The sequence below is a fragment of the Phoca vitulina genome, unplaced genomic scaffold, assembly GCF_004348235.1.
Source record: "Phoca vitulina isolate PV1807 unplaced genomic scaffold, GSC_HSeal_1.0 scaffold15, whole genome shotgun sequence".
Taxonomy (NCBI): domain Eukaryota; kingdom Metazoa; phylum Chordata; class Mammalia; order Carnivora; family Phocidae; genus Phoca; species Phoca vitulina.
Genome location: NW_022589718.1, coordinates 6,114,756 through 6,138,577, shown reverse-complemented (window position 1 = coordinate 6,138,577; position 23,822 = coordinate 6,114,756). Strand labels below are relative to the sequence as shown.

The 23,822-nt window shown below is 50.2% G+C and overlaps 1 protein-coding gene across 10 annotated transcripts in view; it reads right to left on the bottom strand.

The window, feature by feature from the left end:
- Positions 1–23,822, bottom strand: part of FGFR1 (fibroblast growth factor receptor 1) — a 47,021-nt gene that overhangs the window by 10,634 nt on the left and 12,565 nt on the right. For 3 of the 10 annotated variants that reach the window (XM_032413388.1, XM_032413379.1, XM_032413381.1), the window contains exons 3-6: positions 4,817–5,083; positions 3,326–3,415; positions 2,882–3,054; positions 523–646 (exon numbers count right to left, since the gene is read on the bottom strand). In XM_032413388.1, coding sequence (XP_032269279.1) covers positions 523–646; positions 2,882–3,054; positions 3,326–3,415; positions 4,817–5,083 — 654 coding nt within the window. The remainder of the gene's footprint in view (positions 1–522; positions 647–2,881; positions 3,055–3,325; positions 3,416–4,816; positions 5,084–23,822) is intronic. The other 7 variants (XM_032413389.1, XM_032413380.1, XM_032413382.1 and 4 more) reach the window with 3 other exon arrangements.

The following is a 23,822-nucleotide window of genomic DNA, read 5'->3' as shown; positions in this document are numbered from 1 at the left end:
ATATCCTTAAAGCCAAGAAGAATGCTGGCTGTGCAACTCTTTACCTTAAGACCTCTAGAGAATGAGGTCAGAGCCTCCGAGAGGAAGAGGCTGCCGTAGCAGCACCAAGAGGCGTGCTGTGCTTTCTAGTGTTTCCTGCGAGGCCCTGCAGTCAGCACGGGTCTGGAGTCTTGCACTAATGAGCCTCAGTCTGCTCTTCCATAAAGTAGGAAGCCCAGTGCCGACCTCGCGGGGCCCGTGAAAACTGCCGGGCGTCAGGCACCCAGCAGCAGCCACCGGATGCTCTATGTAACCCCCTCTCCCGTCACCCCTTGCAGGAGACTAGCCACAGCACCTTCCACCTTTCAGGAGTCACAGCAGCGTCCAATCCTCTCAACTAAATGCACAAACCAGGCACGAAACCGGCTTTAGGCGACAGAGTTGATAAAAGCCTGCGCCGGCCTGGATCCTATGGCTGTTTTCTCAAAGCCCTGCTCTCTTTCCTTGAAGCTCCTTCAACCCCTGTCGCCGGTGCCTTCTTACCCACGACGTCGAGCTGGTAGGTGTGGTTAATGCTGCCATATTCGTTCTCCACGATGCAGGTATAGTTGCCCTTATCCGAAGGCACCACGGAATCCATTATGATGCTCCAGGTGGCGTAACGGACCTGAGGGGAAACATGCCAGAGCACTCCATTGCGGGTCTGGAGGAGAATGGAGGCAAGAAGCCGCGTGGAGGCAGGGGTGCCCGGTGGCACTTACCCTCCAGTCCCAGCCCGGAGCGCACGGCCCCCGCGGCACAGCACGTGAGCCAGGACAGGGCAGAGACCACCTCCCCCCCACCTCCGGTCCACGTGCACTGAAAGAACACATCAGGCAGACGGCAGATGGGCATGAGGAACTCTGGACGTCTGCCTGCAACAGCCAGGGCCATCTGCGATCTGACCTATGTGCCTCCTGCATTCTCCCGAATGCACCGGGAGCTTCCCACTCTGCGCCTCTGTTCGCATCCTGGGCTGGAAGGGCTCCCCGCCAAGAGTTCAGCCCGGTCTGCCCCCGACCTCTTCTTGCAAAAACTATCTCCTCCAGCCCAACCTCGGGTCAGAATGGTTCTCACTGTCGCTCTGTGCCCCTGCTGAAGCACTGATCAAAGCCTGCTTCTCATGACAGTGTTCGAGGACGCCTGCGCTCCTGTCAGACTGGAAATTCTCTGTGGGCAGGAGCACTGCTTCGTACCATCTGTGGTAAGTGTTGGATAAATTAATTTAATATGTTTCCCTGTTTTTCCTCATCTCTGCTTTTCTGTTTAAAGATTTTATTTTATTTTATTTTATTTTTTAAAGATTTATTTATTTATTTGAGAGAGCGAGAATGAGAGAGAGAGAGAGAGAGTACATGAGAGGGGGGAGGGTTAGAGGGAGAAGCAGGCTCCTTGCCGAGCAAGGAGCCCGATGCGGGACTCGATCCAGGGACTCCAGGATCATGACCTGAGCCGAAGGCAGTCGCTTAACCAACTGAGCCACCCAGGCGCCCTTATTTTTTTTTCTTTAAGCAATCTCTACAGCCAACGTGGGGCTCGAACTTACAACCCTGTGATCAAGAGTCACACGTTCACCAAGTGAGCTGGTCATGCACCCCGATCTCTGCTTTCCCTGTACAAGATTAATGGGAGAAGAGCAGGGAGGTGAGATGGGATAGAAGGATGATCAGAGTCTAAAGAAGGGATTAAGGAGGAAGAAGTTCTTGCTAGAGTCGCAGATGAGCAAAGGACGCAAACAGACAATTCACACAGCAGGAAATGGAAATTGCTTATTAACATACGAAAATTTGAAGTCTGCTAACAAGCAGAACAATGCACAAGAGAAGAGTGAGGTACTTTTGTCATCGAAGTTGTTGGCTCAGGTATGGTAAGCCTGTCATTCTCATACTCTGCTATGGGAAGATGAATTAATTTTTTCTTTTGGAAGTAATTCTTACCACAATAAAATAAAAATAGGAAATAAAATCATACCCCAGCTCACTACATCATTCCCCATTAAAGCAAATATCACAATAAATAATATAGCATATCTTCCTGATGTACTTGGAACTCTACTGCCCAGTACACTTTCTGGAAAGACATGGGTTCAAGAAACGTTCATGTTAGAAAAAATAAATGAATGAGTAAAATTACCTAATTACCGGGGGAGAAAAAGGTAATGGGAAATATGCACTAAGGGCTTAAAGAAATGCTTATACTTTGGTCTAGTAACTTCACTCCTAGCAACCTGTCCTGGGGAAGAACATTTAAAAACACTGACAAAGATTTATGTATAAAGATACTCACCACAATATAATGTAGAATAGTGAAAAACCAGAAAATGACAAATATCACAAAACAGGTCATTACATCATGAGACATTTTAATAATGAAATATTATGCAGCCATGAAAAATTATCTCTCAAACACATGGCAAAAGACTCATAATGTTAACAAGTGACAAGAAAGTATATATACAATGTGATTATATAAAAACCATATACATAGAAAAAAGACTGAAAATTTTTTTTATTTTGAGAGAGCGAGAGCAAGCGCGCGAGGTGGGGGGGGCAGAGGGAGAGGGAGAGTCTCAAGCAGGCTCCATGCCCAGTGTGGAGCCCGACAAGGGGCTTGGGGCTCCATCTCACGACTCTGCGATCATGACCTGAGTGGAGGCACATGCTTAACCAACTGAGCCACCCAGGCGCTCCAGGACTGAAGATTTTAAAGCTTCATTTGCAGTTTTTTGTATTTGAAATTTTTCTAAAGTACACTGCTTTTATAGTTAGAAAGCATTAAACAATTAATGACATATAATAAGGATTTTCCAAGGAGCTTCTCCCCTTACTCTTATACCGACTTTCATACACACATACACACGTACCTTGTAGCCTCCAATCCTGTGGTCAGGTTTGAATTCTTTGCCATTTTTCAGCCAGCGCAGTGTGGGGTTGGGAGTCCCACTGGAAGGGCATTTGAACTTCACAGTCTTGGCAGCTGGCACTGCGTGCAATTTCTTTTCCATCTTTTCTGGGGATGTCCAGTACGGAGCCACGGCTGCCCAGGGAAAGCCAAGAGAGACAGGCAGGGGGCCAGTCAGGCTCAGGAGCAGGGGCCCAGGCCAGGACCTGGAGGTGCCCCGCCTGCCTGCTCAACACCTGTCAACAGTGCCGGCTCTAATCAGGGCACCCCAGGGACCCCGTGGCTAAACATCGGGACCCCACGTGCCCTCTCCGCCCCTTCTCCAAACAATCATCCCAGCCTCCCCCTTCCCACTCAAACCCAACGCCCGGCCCGAAGGGCAGTAAGGTAGGAAACAGTGTCTCACGCATACGGTTTGGTTTGGTGTTATCTGTCTCTTTCTCCTCTGAAGAGGAGTCATCATCATCATCGTCGTCCTCCGAGGAGGGGAGAGCATCTATGGGAAGCAGAAGGGGGCACTGAGGTCCCTTCGAGGGAAAAGGGCTCACTAGATTTCCATCCATATCAACAGCCGGCCATGAACATAAAGGCCAGTCCAGTTACAGATGAATGCAGATGCCCGTCCCCATACTGGACCCCAGTCCCATTCTGCCCTTCGTGACAGTCTCTCTGTGGAACGGAAACGGTTTATTTAAGAACTGCAGGCTCTATGCCTGTCCCCCGCCTTCCCCATCCCAACACGGTGCCCCTTTCTGTCCAGAAGCCTTGAGACTGGCCAGTTCCATCAGGGGCAGCGGGTCCTCTTGAATTTAATTCCACCTTGCGTTCAGAGGTTCTCGCAACTCAGCACCACCCAGATGTGCTGGGTCTCAGGACCAGCAGCCAGGGAATCTGTGTGTATCCTTCTTCAGAAACCCAGACAGATCTAGGCACACTACAGCCAGAAGCTATTTCTACAGCCATCTGGGAAAGAACGGGCTGAGCAATTTCTAGTTGGGATTTTTCTACCATGCACGTGCGAAGGCTTGAGGGCTGCCCCTCATAACCAGAGCAGAGAGGGAGCCCACCACACTAGTCCGCAGTTGCTAACACCTCTCCGCAGGTATCCGCCCCTTTTAAAAGGCTTGACACACATGTGGTCACCAAGCAGCGATCATGCCAGATCTTTTTCCAGTCCCTCCTAGTGCTTTTGGGGGTCTGGAGGGAAATAAAGGAGGCAAGTCCTGCAAGTGGGGGCAGGTTCTAAATGATACCTGGAGGAGAAGAGATGCCCAGCCCTCACCCTGGGCTTTCCACACACGGTGTAAAGAAAATTTCAGCTCTTCGTTTTACCCTAGAGTTGTGTAAAAGTCGTGTTCTAAAAAGTGGCAGAGTCCCAAAGTCACAGAGCTCTGGGGTTCCCTGGCTGCCCTTAATACAGCTCCAGAAGGTGGAGGACAGATGTTTTCCACAAAGTCTGGGAATATGGTGGTGCACCTGGATCCTTTCCCATCACAGCAGGGACCCACCTCACCACATATTCCGGGGCTCTAAACCCCCGAGCCAAGTACCAAGTCCAAATGGCAAGGGAATGACAGAATGGAAGCTGGCCGAGTCCCAGGCAGCACCTGGAGATCTGGGCAAGCTATGGTGGAAAAAGATCAGTGTCTTACTGACCCAAGCGCATGAGCAGTCACTTCTGAGGCTGATCCTGGAAACCCAGATCTCTGACCTGAGGCCCTCACCACCCCCGGTCACCCCTCTGAGAGCGAAGCCACGCGGCGGGCGCGGAGCAATGTTAGTGGGCAGCAGTTTCCGAAGCAGAGTGGGGGCGGGGCAACCCCCGGCCCCCGAAACTGGCAGAGAGGGTGGGAAGGCTGGATCTGGGGAGAGGGTGAGGGCAGGCTTGGCTACCAACCTGAGACGTTGACGGAGAAGTAGGTGGTGTCGCTGCCCGAGGGGCTGCTGGTCACGCAAGCGTAGAGGCCGGAGTCAGCAGGCACGGAGTCCCGCACCTCCACCTCCTCCCCTGTGATGCGGGTACGGTTGCTTTCCACCAGCTGCACCCCGTCCCGCAGCCAGTTGATGCTCTGGACATCGTCCCGCAGCCGACAGCGAAGCTGCAGCAGGTCACCGGGGTGGACCAGGAAGGACTCCACTTCCACAGGGGCTCCCCAGGGCTGGGCTGCAGCCACCCACGGGGGAGGGGGGGAGGGGCCAAGGGACGGGGCAGGAAGAGGGGGAGAGGGAAGAGGGAGAGAGACAAAGGGAGTTAGGCTAGCGAGCCGCACTGAGCCGCGGCATCCCAGGGGCTACAGAGCCAGGAGGCGGAACTGGAATAGGGGTCAGTGGGAGACAGCTGGCTACCTGGAACCCTACCTCTTCTTCTCTACCCCGCTCCCCCCAAGGGCAAAAGAAGGAAGAGGCAAAGCCAGGAAGCAGCCACAGCAGCATTAAGCAGTTGACGTTTCATTTCCCTCCATCCAAGGGGGGGGGGGAAGGCCAGCCACCCACCCCCGGACATCTTTGTGTCCAGACTGCCCCTCCCTGCACACTCGGTTCTTTGCCAAGAATGGCTACTTCCCAGGAGAACACCCCACTTCCTTTGGGCTAGGCCAGCCTCAACCCTTTCCCTAGTAACAGCTGAGCAAACCCTTTCCCTCAAAAATCTAGCAGCCCCCACCTAAGTAGAGAGAAGGTAATTTGTCAACAGGGGATCCCGGGGTCAAGTGATTCAGCAGGGAGGGGTCTGGCCCTGCAGTGAGTCAGATGTATAAGATGCATATGGGAGAGAGCCGGCCCAGGGAGAGGTCAGCTCAGGGGAACCTCTAGCTAACAGGTGTCGGGCCAGAGGATGCGGAGCTTTTGACTTTATTAGGAGCGGAGGCCGGCAGCTGCCACCAAGCCCACACTTGCTCTGGCCACAACAGCCCTTGCACACAAAGCTCCTTTCTCCTCGTCCCACTGCCGGGCTCCCCCTTCGAGCCCCCCGCCTCCCCCGCCCCCAACACACTGTCACGCGCATTCACTCCCCCTCACCTCTCTTTCCCTGGATCCCGGATGCTCCCTGGCTCACAGACCCGATGCGACCTGGTCACCCATCCATCCCTCTCACGACCAGCAACTGGGCACTGGCACTGACAAAGAAGGCCACCATCCCAGACGGTTCCCTGCTCTGAGCACCCCCTCTTTACCAGGGGGAAATGCAGCTTCTATTTCCATTCAGGATGCTCACGAGCGCTCCCTCCTGGTGTCGTCTGCCAACTGTCCATCCCCCACCAAAAAGTGCCCTTGTTTCGGCTTGTATCTACCCCCTGACTTAGGTCTCCACAGCCCTGGGAGCCTTCTTTTTTCTCACCCCCCTTCCCCCACCCCGCGGTTAACCATCAGGGGCTCAGCCAGGACACCCTGCAGGTCCCCAAAGCAGGAACCTCTGAAACACACGCTCCCTCCAGTCCCCGCGCCCCACTACCCTCTTCAGGGCCCATGTCTGCTGGCTCGCAGCTACCCTCCACTTCTCTGCCTGGCTGGGGACTCTGCCCCAAAGCCTCTTCCAGCTCCCAGTCTGGATCGGGTGCCCTCCCACTGCACCTGTCACACTGAAGGAAAGTTCCCTTTCTCGACTGAGTTCCAAGGGTGGGGACGGGTCGTATTTACCTTTAAATCCTCGGCAACCAGTACGGTGCCTGGCACACAAGAATTGCCCAATAAATACTTGTGAACAAGCAAAAAGGACACAGGCACTGTCTCCACAGCAACTTCCTTTCTAAACTTTCTTTTCTCCTTCTCCAACCCTCACTGTAACCAACTCTGACGTTTATCCAGGTTTCTGCCACAAGCCTTACAAATGAAGAAAATGAGTGCCTTGGGCCTCAGCCGGCCCCAGGGACTAACAGCTGTTTTCCTCAGAGGGGCCAAGGCAGTAGGCCCTGACCCTCTTCACCCCAAGAGCTGTCTTAAATACTGGGTAAATATGAGTCATCAGAAGTGGGGGTGCTGCTTCAAAAGGGTTTGGAAGCCACTAGGCTAACAGTCATTTGTATTTTTGTGAATGAGGTCAAGAGCAACACCACAAAGGTGAGCAGACCACATAACTGATTAAAAATAAGCCTTTTGGTTCTTAAAAAAAGTTATTCTTTCCAATTTTAATGGTTTGTGGTTTTGCCAAAAGAAGGGAGAAGAAAAGCAGTTTAGACTTGACCCTTAAGGAAAACATCAGACACTCCTATTGATCAAATCTCCACTCCCTCCAATGACCTCACTGATTAAATATTTTGCAGCTCCTGATCTGTACAAGCCGTTGGTCAAACAGTCAACTTGGTAAACTCAAATTCGTAGCCCCTGGCATCACAGCCTATTTTGACAGGTCCTGGGGACAAAGAGGTGGCGAGACGAGAACACAGGCAATTCCCCAAGAGGAAGTAGCAAAGGGACACTGGCCCTGCTGAGACCAGCTCTGGCTGATTCTAGCTTGGATCCCTAATTTCCCACTTGTCCCAACCAGGATGTGCAAACACAACTCGCCTACGGGGTGTATAAGGAGCCTCAAGGACCAGCTTTCTTTTCCCTGACGCTGGAGTTCCAACTCACTCGGATGTTCCAAGCCTCGGTGCGCTCTATCCCTTTATTCCTCTGACCAGGATCCTGCACCATGTGTACGATATAATCAAAACCCCTGCTTGGCATTCAAGGCTCTTTGAAATCTGTTCCCACCCCCCCAGTAGCCTTCTTCCTACCTTCCACTTCAAGGCTGGCTGTTCTGCAGACCAACTGCGTTCTCTCCTCACAACAAAACTGACTTCGGCTCGAGGCTGTCAGCGTTGTGATGCTCCATCCTTCCCCCCACTCCATCCCGCCTGACACTGTTCAGAGTGCACCCTCAAAGCCAGCCAGGAAGCCTGCTGTTGGTCCCAGCGTTGCTACCCTGTCTGTAACACAGTTACTGTGCAAACCACACAAATTCACGCTTGATTACATACCATCTTGTATCGTTTCTTTTAAAAACATCTTTATTGAGATATATTCACATACCATAAAATTCACCCATTTAGAGCATTTAAGTTCAACGGCGTTTTTTTTTTAGTATAAAGTCACAGAGTTATGCAACCATTACCACAATCTTACTGTAGAACATTTTTTATCACCCCCAAAAGAAACCCCACACCGTCACATGCCATCCCCTACCCTTCCCTCAGTCTAGGCATCCACTGTTGCTTTGTCTCTAGAGATTTGCCTGCACTGGATATTTCATATCAATGGAATCATACATTAGATGATTTTTTGAGAGCACCTTCTTTCATTTAGCATGATGCTTTCAAGGTTCTTCCATGCGGCCGCAATCTCACTACTGCATTCCTTTTGATGGCCAAGTAATATTCCACTGTATGCATGTACCACATTTTATGAACCCGCTTATCGGTTGATGGACACCTGGTTCTATTGTCTCCTAAACAGTCCCAAGTGCCCATGTCTTCCTCTCCTAAGAAACAGCAAGCAACTCAGAGCAGAACTGTCTGTTGTAAATTTTCCACAGTGCCTAAGAATGTCAGAAACGGAAAACACCCAATAGGTCTTGAACTAAATTTAGCATCTGGGAAAGGCTAATTTTTAGAGGAACCAAAAATCAGCCCACGGCTCTTGGGTTATAGTGGATTTTTTTCATGGCTAATAGCGCTCTTGGATGTGTGTCAATGTCTCTATTTACAAAGCAGGGATAATGCCACTTTCTTCTAGGAGGTGATGGAAAGGTAACCAAGCACTCGCTGGTTTCCTGGGCCCTGCCTGTCTGCATCGCTGCCCTGAATAGCAGTCCTGACCTGGGGGAGTCCTATGTATGGTGGCTGACGCAAGGGCATCCCTGCTCACCGGCAGCCTCTAACAATTCAGTCCCTACCCTCCATTCTTCTTTTGGTCTTTCTAGCATCCCCCATTTATGTCCCCACTGGGAAAGGCCCTTGTATCTGTGGCTCCAGTTCCTCTGAGCTGGCCTTTCCCTGGTCAAGACCAATGGGCCAGGGTTATACTTATTGTTAGGTGTCAGGTGGCAAGAAAAGAGCAGACACCTTTATTGGGCTGGCCATGGAAGATGAAGAAAAGAAAGCCAGTTCACTGCTTGGCCACTTGAAGCCAGGGTTCTTCCAATCTTGGAGAACCTGATTAATTGGAATGGGGATGCTGTGAGGAAAGCGGCAAACCATAACACTTGCTTTGTGCGTCTTGTCTCCTGAGAGATGAGGTGGGACACGGAGGCTGGAGGACATGTTGTATCTGGATTCTGTGATGACCTCGCCTGAGGCTGGAAGTGTTTGGCTGTGAGTCAGATTACAACGTTCGCTCTTACAGGCTCCAGGTGCAATGTGTTCAAAGTGCATTGTGGAAAAAGGTGCATTGTGTTCTGATGCTCACAGCACTGGGTCACTGTTCTCATCACTGGGAGCGGGAAGGTTAGGGTTAGGGTTAGGGCTGGACTTGAATATCCCTAGAAGATTAAGGCTGCCAACACCTTGGCCAACTCTCCAGAAAACAGGAGTGAGCAAAGGCTCCTGCTTAGCTGCGTGAATCTGAGACTGAGGAGGCCTCTGGTCCCGAGGCAGGTTCCTGGGACGGGGCAGGTGGCAGGTGCACATGGAAGGCTGTGTAGGCTGGATCCAGGACCCCCTTTAGTGAGAGTGAAAGGGATTTATATACCAATCACCAATCCCATCTTGTTTCTCTGACAGAGCCTCTCTATCCCCCAGGGAAAACCAGGAGCAGATCAGGGAACCACACTTTTTAGTAATCCTCAGGGAAGCAGCTAGAAAAAGGGGGGGGGAAGGGGCGGAGTTTCCCAGGGTGCTCTCAAGTCCAGGAACAAGATGAATGTTAATGGAGCCTTACTGAGTCCCTCTTCCCTTCCTATATTCCTCCAAAATACCAGGGCTTTGTAATCCCCAACAACCCAAAAGGAGGTAGCATTTTGCTTATGGCACAACCGGCCAGAAGTCTGCCACTGTCCTCTAGCAGGCAGTTCTGCCCTGGGTACATCGGATCAGAGCCAAGTGCTGGATTCTAAATGCCCCAGTCTTCTGCCAGCCGTGGGCACTGTGCAGGGCGGGGGATTGGAGCCTGTGAGGAGGCCCAAATCCATACGAACCTTGTCATTCTGAGAAGGTGAGACCCCAGGTCCCAAAAATCCACGGAGAAGACAGGGAGCTTTCTTCAAAAGAGCTACCATTGGGTGAGTCTGTGTGCCCTGGTTACTGTGCAAGGAGAAGAAACGGATTAAACAAAGGCGCAGCAGACCCACGCCGTGCTCTAACCAGGGGGATCAGCTTTACACGCTTTACATAACAGCTTGACACGGCTGAAGCACTTTGTGGTGCAACACGAGACAACTGGAGAAGAGCAGGAGAACCCAGATCCAGCAATCCAACATGGGCTCTGAGCGTTCAGAACTTAAAAGAAAAAAGTATTGGTGGTCAGGGCAGACAGCAGATGTTGGACATAATGGTAGGGAAAGGGGAGGAAGCAATTAAGAATTTAGATGGGGAGTGATAACTCTGGGGGAGCAGAAAAGGATGCGGGTGCTTTCAAGCAGGGCTATGCCTGGGGATGAGGGAGCATGGAGGTGAAGCTAGAGGATGTCCTGCTTGGACTAAAGGTTCACAGCAGAAAGAGCAAAAAATAATAGTTTCAGTCCATGGGGTGGGGGATCAGAGATAACAGAAGCACTAAAGAAGTCCCAAGGGACACATTTCTCTGCAGACTGTGAATGCAGACCTTTCCTGCCACATGGGCAAATACACCTGAAAAGGTACTTTGAAATGCCAGTTCACCAGCCTCGGTCCCATTAACAGCCAATCTGGTTTGGCAGTTACTGTCCCCAAGCCCCACAAACTTAACACGAACCCGGCGAAGAGTCACAACATATTTGCACAGCGCTTTGCAATTTACTATGTGTTTTCCCCCCATATTCTCTTGGGACCCTAAACAATGCTGAAAACGGTAATGCTAATACTGGACGATATTTACAGCATGCTTACTACATCCTGTACACTGTGAAAGCTTCTAACACAGACTATTGTTCAATCCCTTAGGAGGTAGATATTAACTATCATCATCCCTACCTACGGACGTGGAAGCTTCCTATGTGTCAGGCAGAGGTCTCATTTAGTCTACACAACCCTGAGAAGTAGGTACTATTATTATCCTCATTTAACAGGGGGGACCCTGAGGCACAAAGAGCTCCAGTATTTGTCCAAGATGGCCTGGTCAGTTAGTGGCCGGGCTGGGATTCAAACCCAGGTGGCCTGGCTCTTCAGAGTCCACACCCACCCAGAGCCCAGGTCTACTGCTTTGAAGACAAGCCTATTCCTTCACTTTGCCTTTGCAATCCTTGACTTCCAAAAAGTGACTGAGACCCTTTCTGTTCAGCCCCCCGATGCTGTCTAACCGCACCCACGTCCCCCACCTCCATGCACGAGGTTCTCAAGTTGGTCGCTTTGACCTTCTCTTTCTCCCATTCCCTCAGCCGCACCACCTCTACCTTATACTTTAGGGCTTTTTAACTCATGAATGTACTTTCCTGTCCTTGCTCATCTACCCTCTGAAGCTGAGCAGGTGCGACTGTGCACATTTGGCAGGTAAGGAAACGGGGCGGGGGGCGACACGAGGGTAGTGACAGGCTCGGGACTAAGAATAATGCCCTGTTTTGGTATGGCACTTGATACTTCAAAAGGCATGTTTAGGGCACCTGGGTGGCTCAGTCGATTAAGTGGCTGCCTTCGGCTCAGATCATGGTCTCCAGGGTCCTGGGATCCAGGCCTGCATCGGGCTCCCTGCTCAGCAGGGAGTCTGCTTCTCTCTCCCTTTCTCTCCCTCTGCCCCTCCCTACTGCTCATTCTCTCTAATAAATAAATAAAGGCTTAAAAAAAAAAAGGCATGTTTATTCATGTTCATTCCCATTTAAGTACAAAAACACGGAGACTGAGGGATTTCTCTCCAAGTCACAGAACAGGGGTCAGCTCTGGCTCTGGATGCTGCGTCTGCCAGGGCCTGGGCCCCTCCAGTGTCTCACTTTTCACCCAGCGCTGGGGAGAGGGACAGGTGACCTGCTCGAGGTACTTCATGTGGCTCTGGCCACAGGTAGACAGCACTGTCCTCCCCTCCCCGTGTCCTTGGCTCAATTCTGGATCAGTCACCGGACACCTTCTCTCACCCCTGAGACCCTCACCTTTGAATACAGTTTCCAGCTGAGCTGATGACCTCTGATGACCCTGCCTGACTGGCTGAGAAGATTAAGAACATCAGGCAAAGGGCTCCCCAACCCTTTCCTTGGGCCAGCTGTCCTGCTCACACATCTGAATGCCGCAGGGCTCAAACCCTGACCTCTCTGCATGGGCACCCTGCATTCCATGCCCTCACGCTCCTGAGGACTTCGGTGTATTTCTTCCTCCTCCAGAATCTGGAGCCCCTCAACCACACCCCCCAACCTCAGCTGTCCAATCTCTCAGCCTCTTTGGCCAAGCCGATGACCACCCTGCCCCTCTTATTTTGCTTTCTCCTTAAGTGCCTTTTTCCTCTGCTCTCTCCATCACTCCTACGGACATGAAAACTCACTCCCCAAACTGCAGTCTTAATGTGCCTTCCCAAGACATACAGATTCTCATGACTTTATCCTGCACTTATTCATGCTGCTTGGCTGTGGGTTGGTCCATAAATATGCATCTTCTCGATCCTCCGTGGTCAGGAGTGGTGTCATCCACATCCTACACTCCAAAGGATAACCGGCCCCCAACAAAGCCCAGGCCTGTTGTCTCGGGGTCGCGATTTCTGTCATCCTTATGAAATCCTTTTGATTTTGGATTTCTGGGTTAAGAAAATTAGGGGAGAATGGCCATTCTCTTTAGGAACGTGGGGGAACTGGTGGTCCAGGAATGTTTACAGTCTTGGCACAAACTCCCCAGAGATAAATGAGGGGGCAATTGTGGGTGGGGGAGGAACTCGGGGTGGCTTTGAAGACAACTTAAAAGGAACACAGAACAGCGCGGCAGGGCTCCGGGAGCCCTCTGCAGAGGTTTTTTATTACGTTATTTTGGCTTTGAAATGGAACTGAAAACTTACTTTAGTCTGGCAAGGCCGGGCCAGAGCGGGGATCTCACCAAAATCCCGGGGAACTATCCTCCCACAAGAGTTGGGGTAGAGAGGAAGCCCTAAAAATAGGGGATTCCCTGAACTCCCGATGTCCCCAGTGTACGGGGAAAGCTGCAGAAATGGGGGAGGCAGGGGCATGTTGTGATAGGGGAGACAGAACACCAAATCAATTAGCAGGGTCCGACACCCTGATCGGGAGCATTCACCAGTCCCCTGACCCAGGGGATTTGGAGTGTAGGTTTTTTTGGTTGTTTTTTTTTTTTTTAAGAGAAAAAGGGAAAGAAGTAAGAGGGAACATTTTGCATGCAAATGGGCCACTGCCAGAAGAACCCATTAAAATGTAAAAACTCCACATTCAGCCTGACAAAACGGTGCAAACTGCTGTGTTTGCCAGAGGGGCAGCAATACAGCTCCCGACAAAGGGCCCGAGGAACAATGGCGGGCTGAATGGCCTCTGTCAGCAGGTCCCCTCGCGCGTTGCCATGGGGACCCCACCGGGGCTTACTAAAGGTATTTCCTGAGGAGAAAGGCAGTGCACACATGCCCAGGCAGCCCGGCTAATCCTGACAGGAAGCCATCGCCATTCAGCAGCCCAGGGGCTTGGGGCCGGAGTTTTGTTTTGTTTTTATTAAAAAAAGATTTCGGTCTTTTGTGTGTCCCACCTCATCACTGTAATTTAGTGCAGAGCCGCCTGCACTGGCCAAAGCCTCAGCCAGGGCCCTGCGCCCGCCCCCAAGACCCCCCAAAACAGCTCCCCGGTAGCTGGGCCCGAGGAGACCCAGGCGCACAGAACCCCACTCGGGAGACCCAGGCCGAAAGCGCCCTGGGCCCAGAGAGGTCTATGTAAACTTTCAAATAGATGTTGCGAGGGATAACACGACGTCAGGATGGAGCCCAGGGTTGGGGCCGGTGGGCAGGCCTCCTCGTACCTGCAGCTCTCTCCCTCCTGGGGACGGTGCCCCCCTCAGCATGAGCACCCCCCACACCCCCCCTACCTCCCACCACGGGCAGAGCGCTCTCCCGTTGGGGAGAAGGACTGTAATTAAGTGATTAACAAAGGAATGCTCCCAAGAGTTGTTTTAAAAGAAATTTCCCTTCTCCCTCTCTCCCAGCTAAAGCTCTCACGCCAAGTGTTTACTGACATGCTCCGGATGGAGCCGGGGAGAAATCTCTTCCTATACCCATTTCCCAAAGCGATTCTCAGTACGCTTTGCTTCTCTCCCGCCTACCTTACCAGGAAGAAAAGAGCTGCTCTGGAAAGAGGAAAGTTCACTTAAGTCGTGCTAGGAAGCATAGAGCCCACTCACCCCAGAGCAAAGGGAGATGCCCTGCAGCTATGGGGAAGGGCGGTCTATGCTCACAGTTCCTAGAAGTTTGTGTCACCATTTCACATTTGGCACCAGAGGAATCCGGCCTTGGCAGATTCAGGGAAGTAAGCCAACAACACAGCTGGCGGGGGAGACAGAAACTCCTGTGTGACAACTGCCCCCCTAGGACACAGTTTGGGGTAAATTAACATTTCCTGAGCAAACTTGTATGTGGAAGGAGCCATCCCCCATGAAGGCAGTCCGATGAAGGAGGCTCTCTTCATTCGTTGTGATTTGAAGCCTGGCCAGTGTGTCTGCAAAGCTCATGCCCTTGCGACTAGACCTCCTCCCAAAAGAGGTTCTGAACCTTGCATTTTGATAGAATCATGGAGGAAAACGGATCATTTCGGAGGTATTAATACTATGCCTACTAACTCCCTTGGACACCTGGGAAGCTTCTAAAGCCATGTTAGATGGGTCCTATTTTGGGAAAAGGAGCTAAAGAGCCTCTGTGCAATGATGGAAAACTCCCCCAAAAGAACCCCAAACCCAGTAAGGACCACTCATGTGGGCTGTAAGCCGAGGGGATCTGGACACTCAGGCAGAAGTCTTCTCCTGCCTTCATTAAAGATCACATCCTGAACTCCAAAGTACAACCAGCCACCAACTGTGACAACACAGAACACCTTCCACTGAACTTGCTGGTGTGTGTGTGTGTGTACGAGTGCGTGTGTGCGCGTGCCCGTGCACACTCACCCAGAGTCCCACTGCTGGAAGGGGAGCTCAGACCCTCCCACCACTGGCCCAGAGCCCAGGCCTCCCAGCCATGTGTCTGCAGCTGCGACCTGTCATGCACTTCCTGGTCTGGGCTCTGTAATGGAAAGATCATTAAGGGTGGGGGAGGAGGAGAGTGAGATGAATCAACAGGGAAGAGGTAACCCTGTAGCTCCCACTCTGCTAGGCTCTGACCTTAAAGTCCGGTCAGGTTCCTTAAAGAAAAGAATGTACTGCCCTCCCCCCACCCCGCCCCCTACTAGGGCCCCTCATAGGGTTTCCCCTCCCCCATGCTCAGCAGAGCTTGTTTGGGGAAGGAAGCACCAGCAGCTGGGCAGGAAAAAGTTGCAGCTCCCTAAACTTGCTGATGAATTAGTGGAGGACTCAGCTGTTCCAGAATTTGCCTTTTCACTCCCCCCAAAACCTCAATGGATGCTTGAGAGCACACTTCACCAAAGCTCTCAGCACCCCAGAGTACCTGCCATCTTCCCTCCCTGTCCAATCCGATGGTGGCATGGTGGGTCTGGGTCACACAGTGTCCGGGGGTCACCACCCGCTGCAGTGGGCAAAGGATGGGCTCTTCATAAGGTTACTTTTTCTTGATGTTAAAGAAATGCCTTTTGGGGTGACTGGGTGGCTCAGTGGGTTAAACGTCTGCCTTCGGCTCAGGTCATGATCCCAGGGTCCTGGAATCAAGCCCTACTACTGGCTACTGGCTCCCTGCTCAGCGGGGAGCCTGCTTCTCCCTCTCCCTCTCCCCATCCCGCTCGTGCTCTCTCTCTTTCAAATAAATCAATAAAATCTTTAAAAAAAGGAAATGCCTCTTATCTTTACATTATGAGAATAAAGGCAATAAACATCCTTTTAAAATGAAATGGTGTAGAAAGGTGGTTGCCAGGGGCTGGGGGAGGGGAGAATGGGGAGTTCATGTCTAATGGGAACAAGAGTTTCAATTGCAGAAGGTGCAAAAGTTCTGGAGACATGGTGGTGAAAGTCGCACAACACGTGAATGTACTTAATGCCACAGAACTATACGCTCAAAACGTGAAAACTGGTCCATTTTTGATGTTATGTATATTTTTATCACAATAAAAAACAGGGGTAATGGTAGTGAACAGTGTTGGATTTTAAAAAATGTTCTGACGTGGCAAAACAAGTTAACCCTATGTAGGTTCCCAAAACCTGGGGGGGAAATTGTACTGGCCCATGAAATCTAAAAATCTGGCACCACTGGTCTGTTCCAGATTTGCAGGACAGTGAGGACCCAGAGGGACACATGGACGGACCATATATTCATTTTCCTCTCTCTCCTTCACACACACCATGAAAGGTGAGCATTTAGTGCTCCTTGTTTTAAGAAACTAAAAGAACATGGTTCAGGGATTTTTCTACCTGAGATGGTATGGCTGTCGGGTAGAGAGCCGGTCGAAAAAACAGGACCAAAGGCTTGGGGGACAGTAAGGGCCAATATCCACACTGAGGACTCCTCTGCTCAGACAATCTGGGGGATCTTGAACAATTAGAACCTTGGGGGGAGACAGAACTACTCTGGACAATGTCAACATCCCAGATCTGAAATCCTTGTAAAAACCCCACAGTCCCAAACTCTGCTTGAACCACAGGTGTAACTGGCTGGGTACAGTGGAAAGAACACCTGACTGAAAATCACTCAGACGACTGGCCCTACCATTCATGGTGTGACCCTGGGCAAGTCATCGCCCCTCGCTGCCTCGGGCCTCAGTTTCCTCACCTGTGAAATGGGAAGGCTGACTGATCTGACAAGCTCTGGGCACCCTCTGGCTCTAAACAACATTCTCATTTTCAACTGGGCCTTACGAGGTGAGCATCACTCACTGCCACCCCCTCGTGCCTCCATGAGCGCAGAGCTCCCTCTGGTGTGAGGGAAGGCAAGAGACCTCAAGTTAATTTGCTTTAAGAAGAGGGGCTTCTGTTTTGGTCCCAGAGCTCCAGTCACCGGCACCTTCAATAAATGCTTCTCTTCGTGCCTTCTCTCTGACCCATGTTCTCACCAGAAGAAGCCTTAGAATGGAGAATACAGAATAGCCAAGAGGCTGTGACTGGCAGAAAACTGCGAGCCCAGGTATTCTAGAAGGATTTATTTCACTGAACTTTTTGATTCATGACATATTATCCCATGAGAACTGGCTAGGCAAATAAATTTTTAAAAATGGAGCGGGGGCCAGAGGGTAGTGGAGAAGGGCTAACGTTGTAAAAGAAATGCCACTTCCAAATGCACCCTTCAGGCATTTATACAGTCTTGACCGCTCAAATTAACATCCCTAACAGTTTTGAATGCCACAGGAAGAACTTCATTCAGTAGTTAGTTAAGGAACCTGACTCTTTTAAGGTTCAAGAGCTAATTCCTAAGACCTAAGGAAAATAAACTTTAATTCCAAAAGTAAATTCTAAAGTTTGACAATAAAGGAGGAGAGATTTCTGAATGCAAAAGAACCCTTCTAGGGGGCTGGAGAGCAGATCAGCATTCCAAAGGCGGTGATAATTGACTTAAAGCCCGACTCATCAGAAAGAGAGAGAGAGAGAGAGAGAGAGAGAGAGGGAGAGAGAGAGAGAGAGAAGAGAGTCTCCTTCCTTCGGAGGAAAGCTTTCAGACCAATCTACCCCCCCATGCACCCCCCTCCCCAATACCCCCAGGCAAACTGACTCAGCACTCTTCCACCTCTCCCACCTACCTCCCTGCCAATCTTAATCTTTCTCTTTCCAGCCTCCCTGATACTCCACCTTAGGGTTAGGGCTGTAGGCACAGATACCAGCCAGGCTCAAGTCTCAACCCTGCCACTTCCTGGCTGTTTAATCTCTGCAAGTTTTTGTTTGTTTGACCTCTGAGTCAGTTGCCTAAACTGTGAAATGGAAACAACACCTGCGTTATAGACTTTTTTTTTGAGAAATTAACTGACCTCAGAGGTTCTCAAAGTGTGGTTCCCGGACTGGCAGGGAACATGTTAGAGCTACCAAGCTTCAGAACCCAGAGCTCTGGGTTTAAACATGCCGGCCAGGAGATGCCATGCCTCCAACACCCAAGAATCCTTGTCCAACAGCTGAAATAAAGTGCTCCATATGTGGTAGCAGTAAGTCTTTCTCACTTATTTTCCTTATCTTTCTGTTGAAAAGGATTTTATTCCCACCGTCTCCTTTTGAAAACTAGAAATTTTAGGTATCTTTTTTTAAAAAAGAAAATGGATTGTTCCTTACTGGTGTTCATGCACGGATTCATTTGTTCAGAAAGTATTAATTGAGCACCTAATATGTAATCAGATGTTCTAAGATGCTGACGTGAACAAAAGGCAAAACCAAACCTCCGCCTTCATGATGTACATACACACCCGTCACAGCCCACGAATGACGGTCAGTCTGTCCCTTCACTTCAGGGAAGGGCCCTGTCCTCTGGTTTCAGATGTCCTCATAACCTGGGTTTCATGTCCTTACTTGATGCAGTCTTTTGATGACACTTCTTAAATGTGTCATTTACTGTCTCTGCATATGTCTGGTAAGAAGAACACTGGCTAGGGCTGGGCCTCACCCAAGGCGAGGCTAGGGGCAGGGAAGGCATTTGTCTTTGGCCTCCCATTCAAGAGGGGCCTCCAAGACTTTTGGTGTCTTTTCTCCCAAAAGGTTACACAGAGAGTTACCAACAGAACTGGAAGAAAATATTTACCAAACAACTTTTAATAAATCTGTGTCCTATTCCTGGGGCATACTTCAGACGGTAGACCACAATTAATACATATTTTTAAAATCCTGTAATTATTTTGTGACCAGTTCATCTACATTATAATATAATTTTGTTTAAAACATTAATGTGTTGGGGAGCCTGGGTGGCTCAGTCGTTAAGCGTCTGCCTTCGGCTCAGGTCATGATCCCAGGGTCTTGGGATCAAGCCCTGCATCGGGCTCCCTGCTCAGCGGGAAGCCTGCTTCTCCCTCTCCCCCTGCTTGTGTTCCCTCTCTCGCTGTGTCTGTCAAATAAATAAATAAAATCTTTAAAAACAAAACAAAACAAAAACATTAATGTGTTGAAGGTAAACATAAGATAACCAAAATTTTCAGGATTCTTCCTCCTCTCTTTGTATTTCTTCATATCTTAAAGATATATATACTGGTAGCCTCAGAACAATGTCAATGCTCCAGCCTCGCTGAACCTTCTGACATGTTTATTTCCACCCATCAGACATTGTTGGACCACAACCACTTGAGAAGCAATCTAGGTGGTTTATGTGTCTAGGCAACACCACTACATTCTAGAATAAGTGTGACCTGCAAAGAAAATTCCGGTGTGGCATCTGACACTTCGGGGACCTCTGATCCTAGACCTTCTCCGAGTAGGAGGGCTTGGCTGCAGTGGAAAATGCAGCCTCAATGGGGTTTTTGTTCTACTGATTATTCTAGGCTAGGGAACCCCTTCCATTAGGGCAGCTCACAGACTTATGACCCATGCATAACCTCTGAGTAGAAAGCAGAATGTCACACAAGAAATGGCATAAGGCAAGCATCCCTAGCTGCCCTTACCCCAATCACACACATGTTCAAACCACACCAGAAAGGACCTGGGTGGCTCAGTTGGTTAAGCATCTGCCTTTGGCTCAGGTCATGATCTCAGGGTCCTTGGATAGTCAGGCTCCTTGCTCAGCAGAGAGTCTGCTTCTCCCTCTCCCTCTGCCCCTCCCCCAGGTCATGCTCCCTTTCTCTCTCTCTCAAATAAATAAATAAAATCTTAAAGGAAGAAAGGAAGGAAAGAAGGGAGGGAGGGAGGTGGAGCTTGATTCCTGTGAGATAAAGAAGGGCTGAGCCAGCAAATTCAAATGTTTAAATTCAAGTGTTGGCCAGCCTGAATTTTGGGAGGGAAACCCAGTATGACATAGGGACACAGTTTAATATGCTGGAAAAAAATACCAAAGTCAGATCGACTTGAGTCTGAATCCCAGTTCCATCTCTCACCAACTATGACCTCAGACAAGTTACTTAACTCCTTGGATCCCGACTTCCTCATCTGATTATGGGAATAAAACCTGTGGCTATGAGATTGATGTAAAGATGTAAAAATGTAAAGCATGCAGAGTGTGAAGGTGTAATAAATAATATTTATTAACTGTTATTTTAAAAGACCTTTACCAGCATAACCTTCCTGGGGGCAGTTTGGCAGTATGTATTAAAAACTTTTAGAAAATAGATATCCTTGGCTAGGTGGACAAATTTTATTTGTCAATGTATGCTCATTTAAGTGTAAACTATTGAAAATAACCTAAATGTTCAACAGTGGAGGACTGGGTAAATAAATTTTGCAAACCCATACAATGGAATACTATGTAGTTATTAGGCACAAAAATTTTTTCTTTGCATGGCAAGTAAATACTACGTGCTTGGGGTACCTGGCTGGCTCAGTTGGTAGAGCATGCGACTCTTGATCTCAGGGTCATGAATTTAAGCCCCACGTTGGGCACAGAGCTTACTTTAAAAACAACAACAACAACAACAAAAAACCTACTACATGCTCAAGTTAAAAACCAGTGTATACCATATAAATCCCATTTTTGAAAAGTCATGTTTGTATAAATGCAAGAAAAAACAGCCTAAAGAAATAGATTCACAGTTAACAGTGATTATTTTTATTTATTTATAGATTTATTTATGAGAGAGAAAGAGAGAGCATACACGGGTGTATGCTCGCCAGCAGGGGGAGGGGCAAAGGGAGAGGGAGAGAGAATCCCAAACAGACTTGGCACTGAGTGAGGAGCCCCCCACGCAGGGCTTTATCTCACAACCCTGAGATCATGACCTAAGCTGAAATCAAGAGTCTGATGCTTACCTGAGACTGAGCCACCCACGTGCCCCAAGAGTGATTATTTTTAGATAATGAGAATATAAGTTTTTCTTTTTCTCTTCACATGTCTGTATTTTCTAAATTTCCTACGATGAACCTCGATGACCTATCAAATATCAATGTTTTATTTTTTTAAAAGATTTTATTTATTTGAGAGAGAGAGAGAGCGCGTGCGCACACAGGCGGGGGAAGGGCAGAAGGAGAAGGAGAAGCAGGTTCCCCGCTGAGCAGGAAGCTTGACGTGGGGCTCAATTCCAGGATCCTAGGATTATGACCTGAGCTGAAGGCAGACACTCAGCCGACTGAGACACCCAGGCACCCCGAATATCCATGTTTTAAAAGAGCAATGAAAACATTCTTTCTGATTGCACAGAACTTTGCTCTAGAGGAAGAAATAACTATATGTTAAAAATTCCATATAATGTAAAGCCAAGTACCAGGTTGAAAGTTAAACAGAAAGGGGCGAAAAAAAGAGTGATTAATTTGGAGCCACAGGAAGGCTTCGTGGGGTAGGTGGCCCTCAAGCTATGCCTTAGGCTAAACCCAAGCTAAACCCTCAGCGAAGAGTAGGAATTACAAAAAGTGGAAGGAGTAAAAGATAGGGACGAACATTTCCTGCTAAGGGACCCAGATAAACAAGGGTTATGTATGAATGAATATACTGTATAAAACAAGGAAAAACGAAGAGTCTTGTTTGGCCAGATGGATGGATGGATGGATGGATGGATGGATGGATGGAAAAGAGAAAGAAGGGGGGAAAACGAAGGAAGTGAGGGAGGGGGAGAGGGAGAGAGTGAGTTCAATCTGTGAAGTCTGTGAATGTATCCTGAAAGGACCACTAGGCTAGTGGTCAATCCTAGAGAAAATTTAGGAAGGGATAAGCTCTAAACTCAACTTTCTTTGTTGATTAAGTATCTGAGTGTTGGTGGATTTTAATCTCTCCCCCTACCCAAGCTTGTAACCACGGAGGCCCATCTTCACGGAACTCCTTGACCCTCTCACCCACTTGAGGCTCCATGCGCCTACACATCCAAGGGCAGGGAAACACAGCCGCATTCACTCAAATGGCGGTGCCGGCTGCCCTGGCATTCACCTCCTTCTGCACAACCCATCCCAGAAGGCTCGAGCCACACCACGGTATGTGGGATAAGGAAGGAGCATTGCGTTTCAAGCTCTGCCAGAGCCAGTCCTTCTCAGGGCTTGGAACTAACTGGACAGACACCTCACCCCAACAGTGCCCAGTGTGCAAGGAACATGGTCTTTATTGTTATTATTTTTAAAGATTTTATTTATTTATTTGACAGAGAGAGAGACACACAGTGAGAGAGGGAATACAAGCAGGGGGAGTGGGAGAGGGAGAAGCAGGCTTCCCGCGGAGCAGGGAGCCCGACGTGGGGCTCGATCCCAGGACCCTGGGACCACGACCTGAGCCGAAGGCAGACGCTTAACCAACTGAGCCACCCAGGTACCCTGGAACACAGTCTTTAAATGAAGGCGGTGGGCACCTCGTTTGGCAAGGGGGAAGAAAGGTGGGAGTCCAAGTGATGCGAGAACTGGGAGGGGGAACTCTGAGGATAGGAGCTACTGTGAAGAGGAACAAACCTACCACGGGGGGCATCGGGCAATGGTCTCCCCTACTTGGGTGCTGCCAGCTGGAAGTCAGAGCAAACCTCCAAGTTCAGGAGCAGCCCAGACTCCAGAAGGCTTTTCCTGAGAGGAAACAGTCTGGGATTTACTCCAGGCCCTCAAGAGCCCAGGTAGAGAGCACTTAACTTGCAGCTGAACCAGTGGGGGCCTGAGGGGGGGGGAGCAGGGTGGACAGAAAGAAGAGAATGTTTGCAGTAAGTTGTAAATGAGCCATCTTTCCAGAATTAATAGGGAGGCCTGGGCAGCCAAACTCGGGAGACCGGGAGCGCCAGACCAGCTGGACTTTCCCCGGTCAGCAGGGACACAGTTGTCTCATTTCCAGGCTTCGGGGAAGGAAGGAAGAGGCAAAGGTGGTGTCCACAGGGTGAGCTGGAGCCCCCGGCGGCCCCGGAGGAACAAGGCACTGTGAAAACAGGGCGCAGCTGCTGGTCAGGCTCTCTGACCCCGGACCTCGCCCTCGCGGATAATGACTCCCCAGAACTCACTTCTCCCGAGGCCGTCCATCACCGCCCCAGACACAAGCCATCACTCACTGCTTTTGCCGGACCAGAAGCAAGCACCCTGGCCGAGCCCTGCTGACCCACCTCCAGGCTGGGGCCACAGACTCCAAAGGAATCCCTGGCACTCTCCCTGCGGTTCCTGCCCACCCCAGCCTCCAGGTAGTGCCAGAAACCAGGTGACAAAATCCCGGCCTGATTCTTTGTCTGGGCTCCCTCCCCTCCCCCACCCGCAGCAAGGGCTCTGGGGCCATTTGTTCTTCCCTGAGAAATTCCTCCTCCCTGACTTCGGGGAGCTGGCTGGCAAAGCCAGAGTGGAAAATCAGTGAAGCTAATAGTGTAGCAATGCAGACGCCAGAGCCAAGAACACAGCCCTGGAGTGGCTTTGCCGCACTTGCCCAGTGTGGTCCAGCAGACACGTGAGCGCTCCTCCTTCACATTCTCTCACAAGCCGGCGGAGCCCTGGGTCCTCCCTACCCCCACCCCGCTCAGCGCAGCTCCGGGAACACTGGCAAACACACCCTGTCAAAAGCACTCTAGCCTCCAGCCTCTGGGGAAGAGGACACGGGGCCGAGCGGATCCTCTGGGGAAACCTGGTAAGTAAGCACCTTGCAGATTTCGACTGACCTAAAAAATCCTCCACCCTTGTCCACAAGTGGGTCACCCAACACCTTTGGCTCCACGTCACTCCACTTGCCTCCTGGCAGGGGGT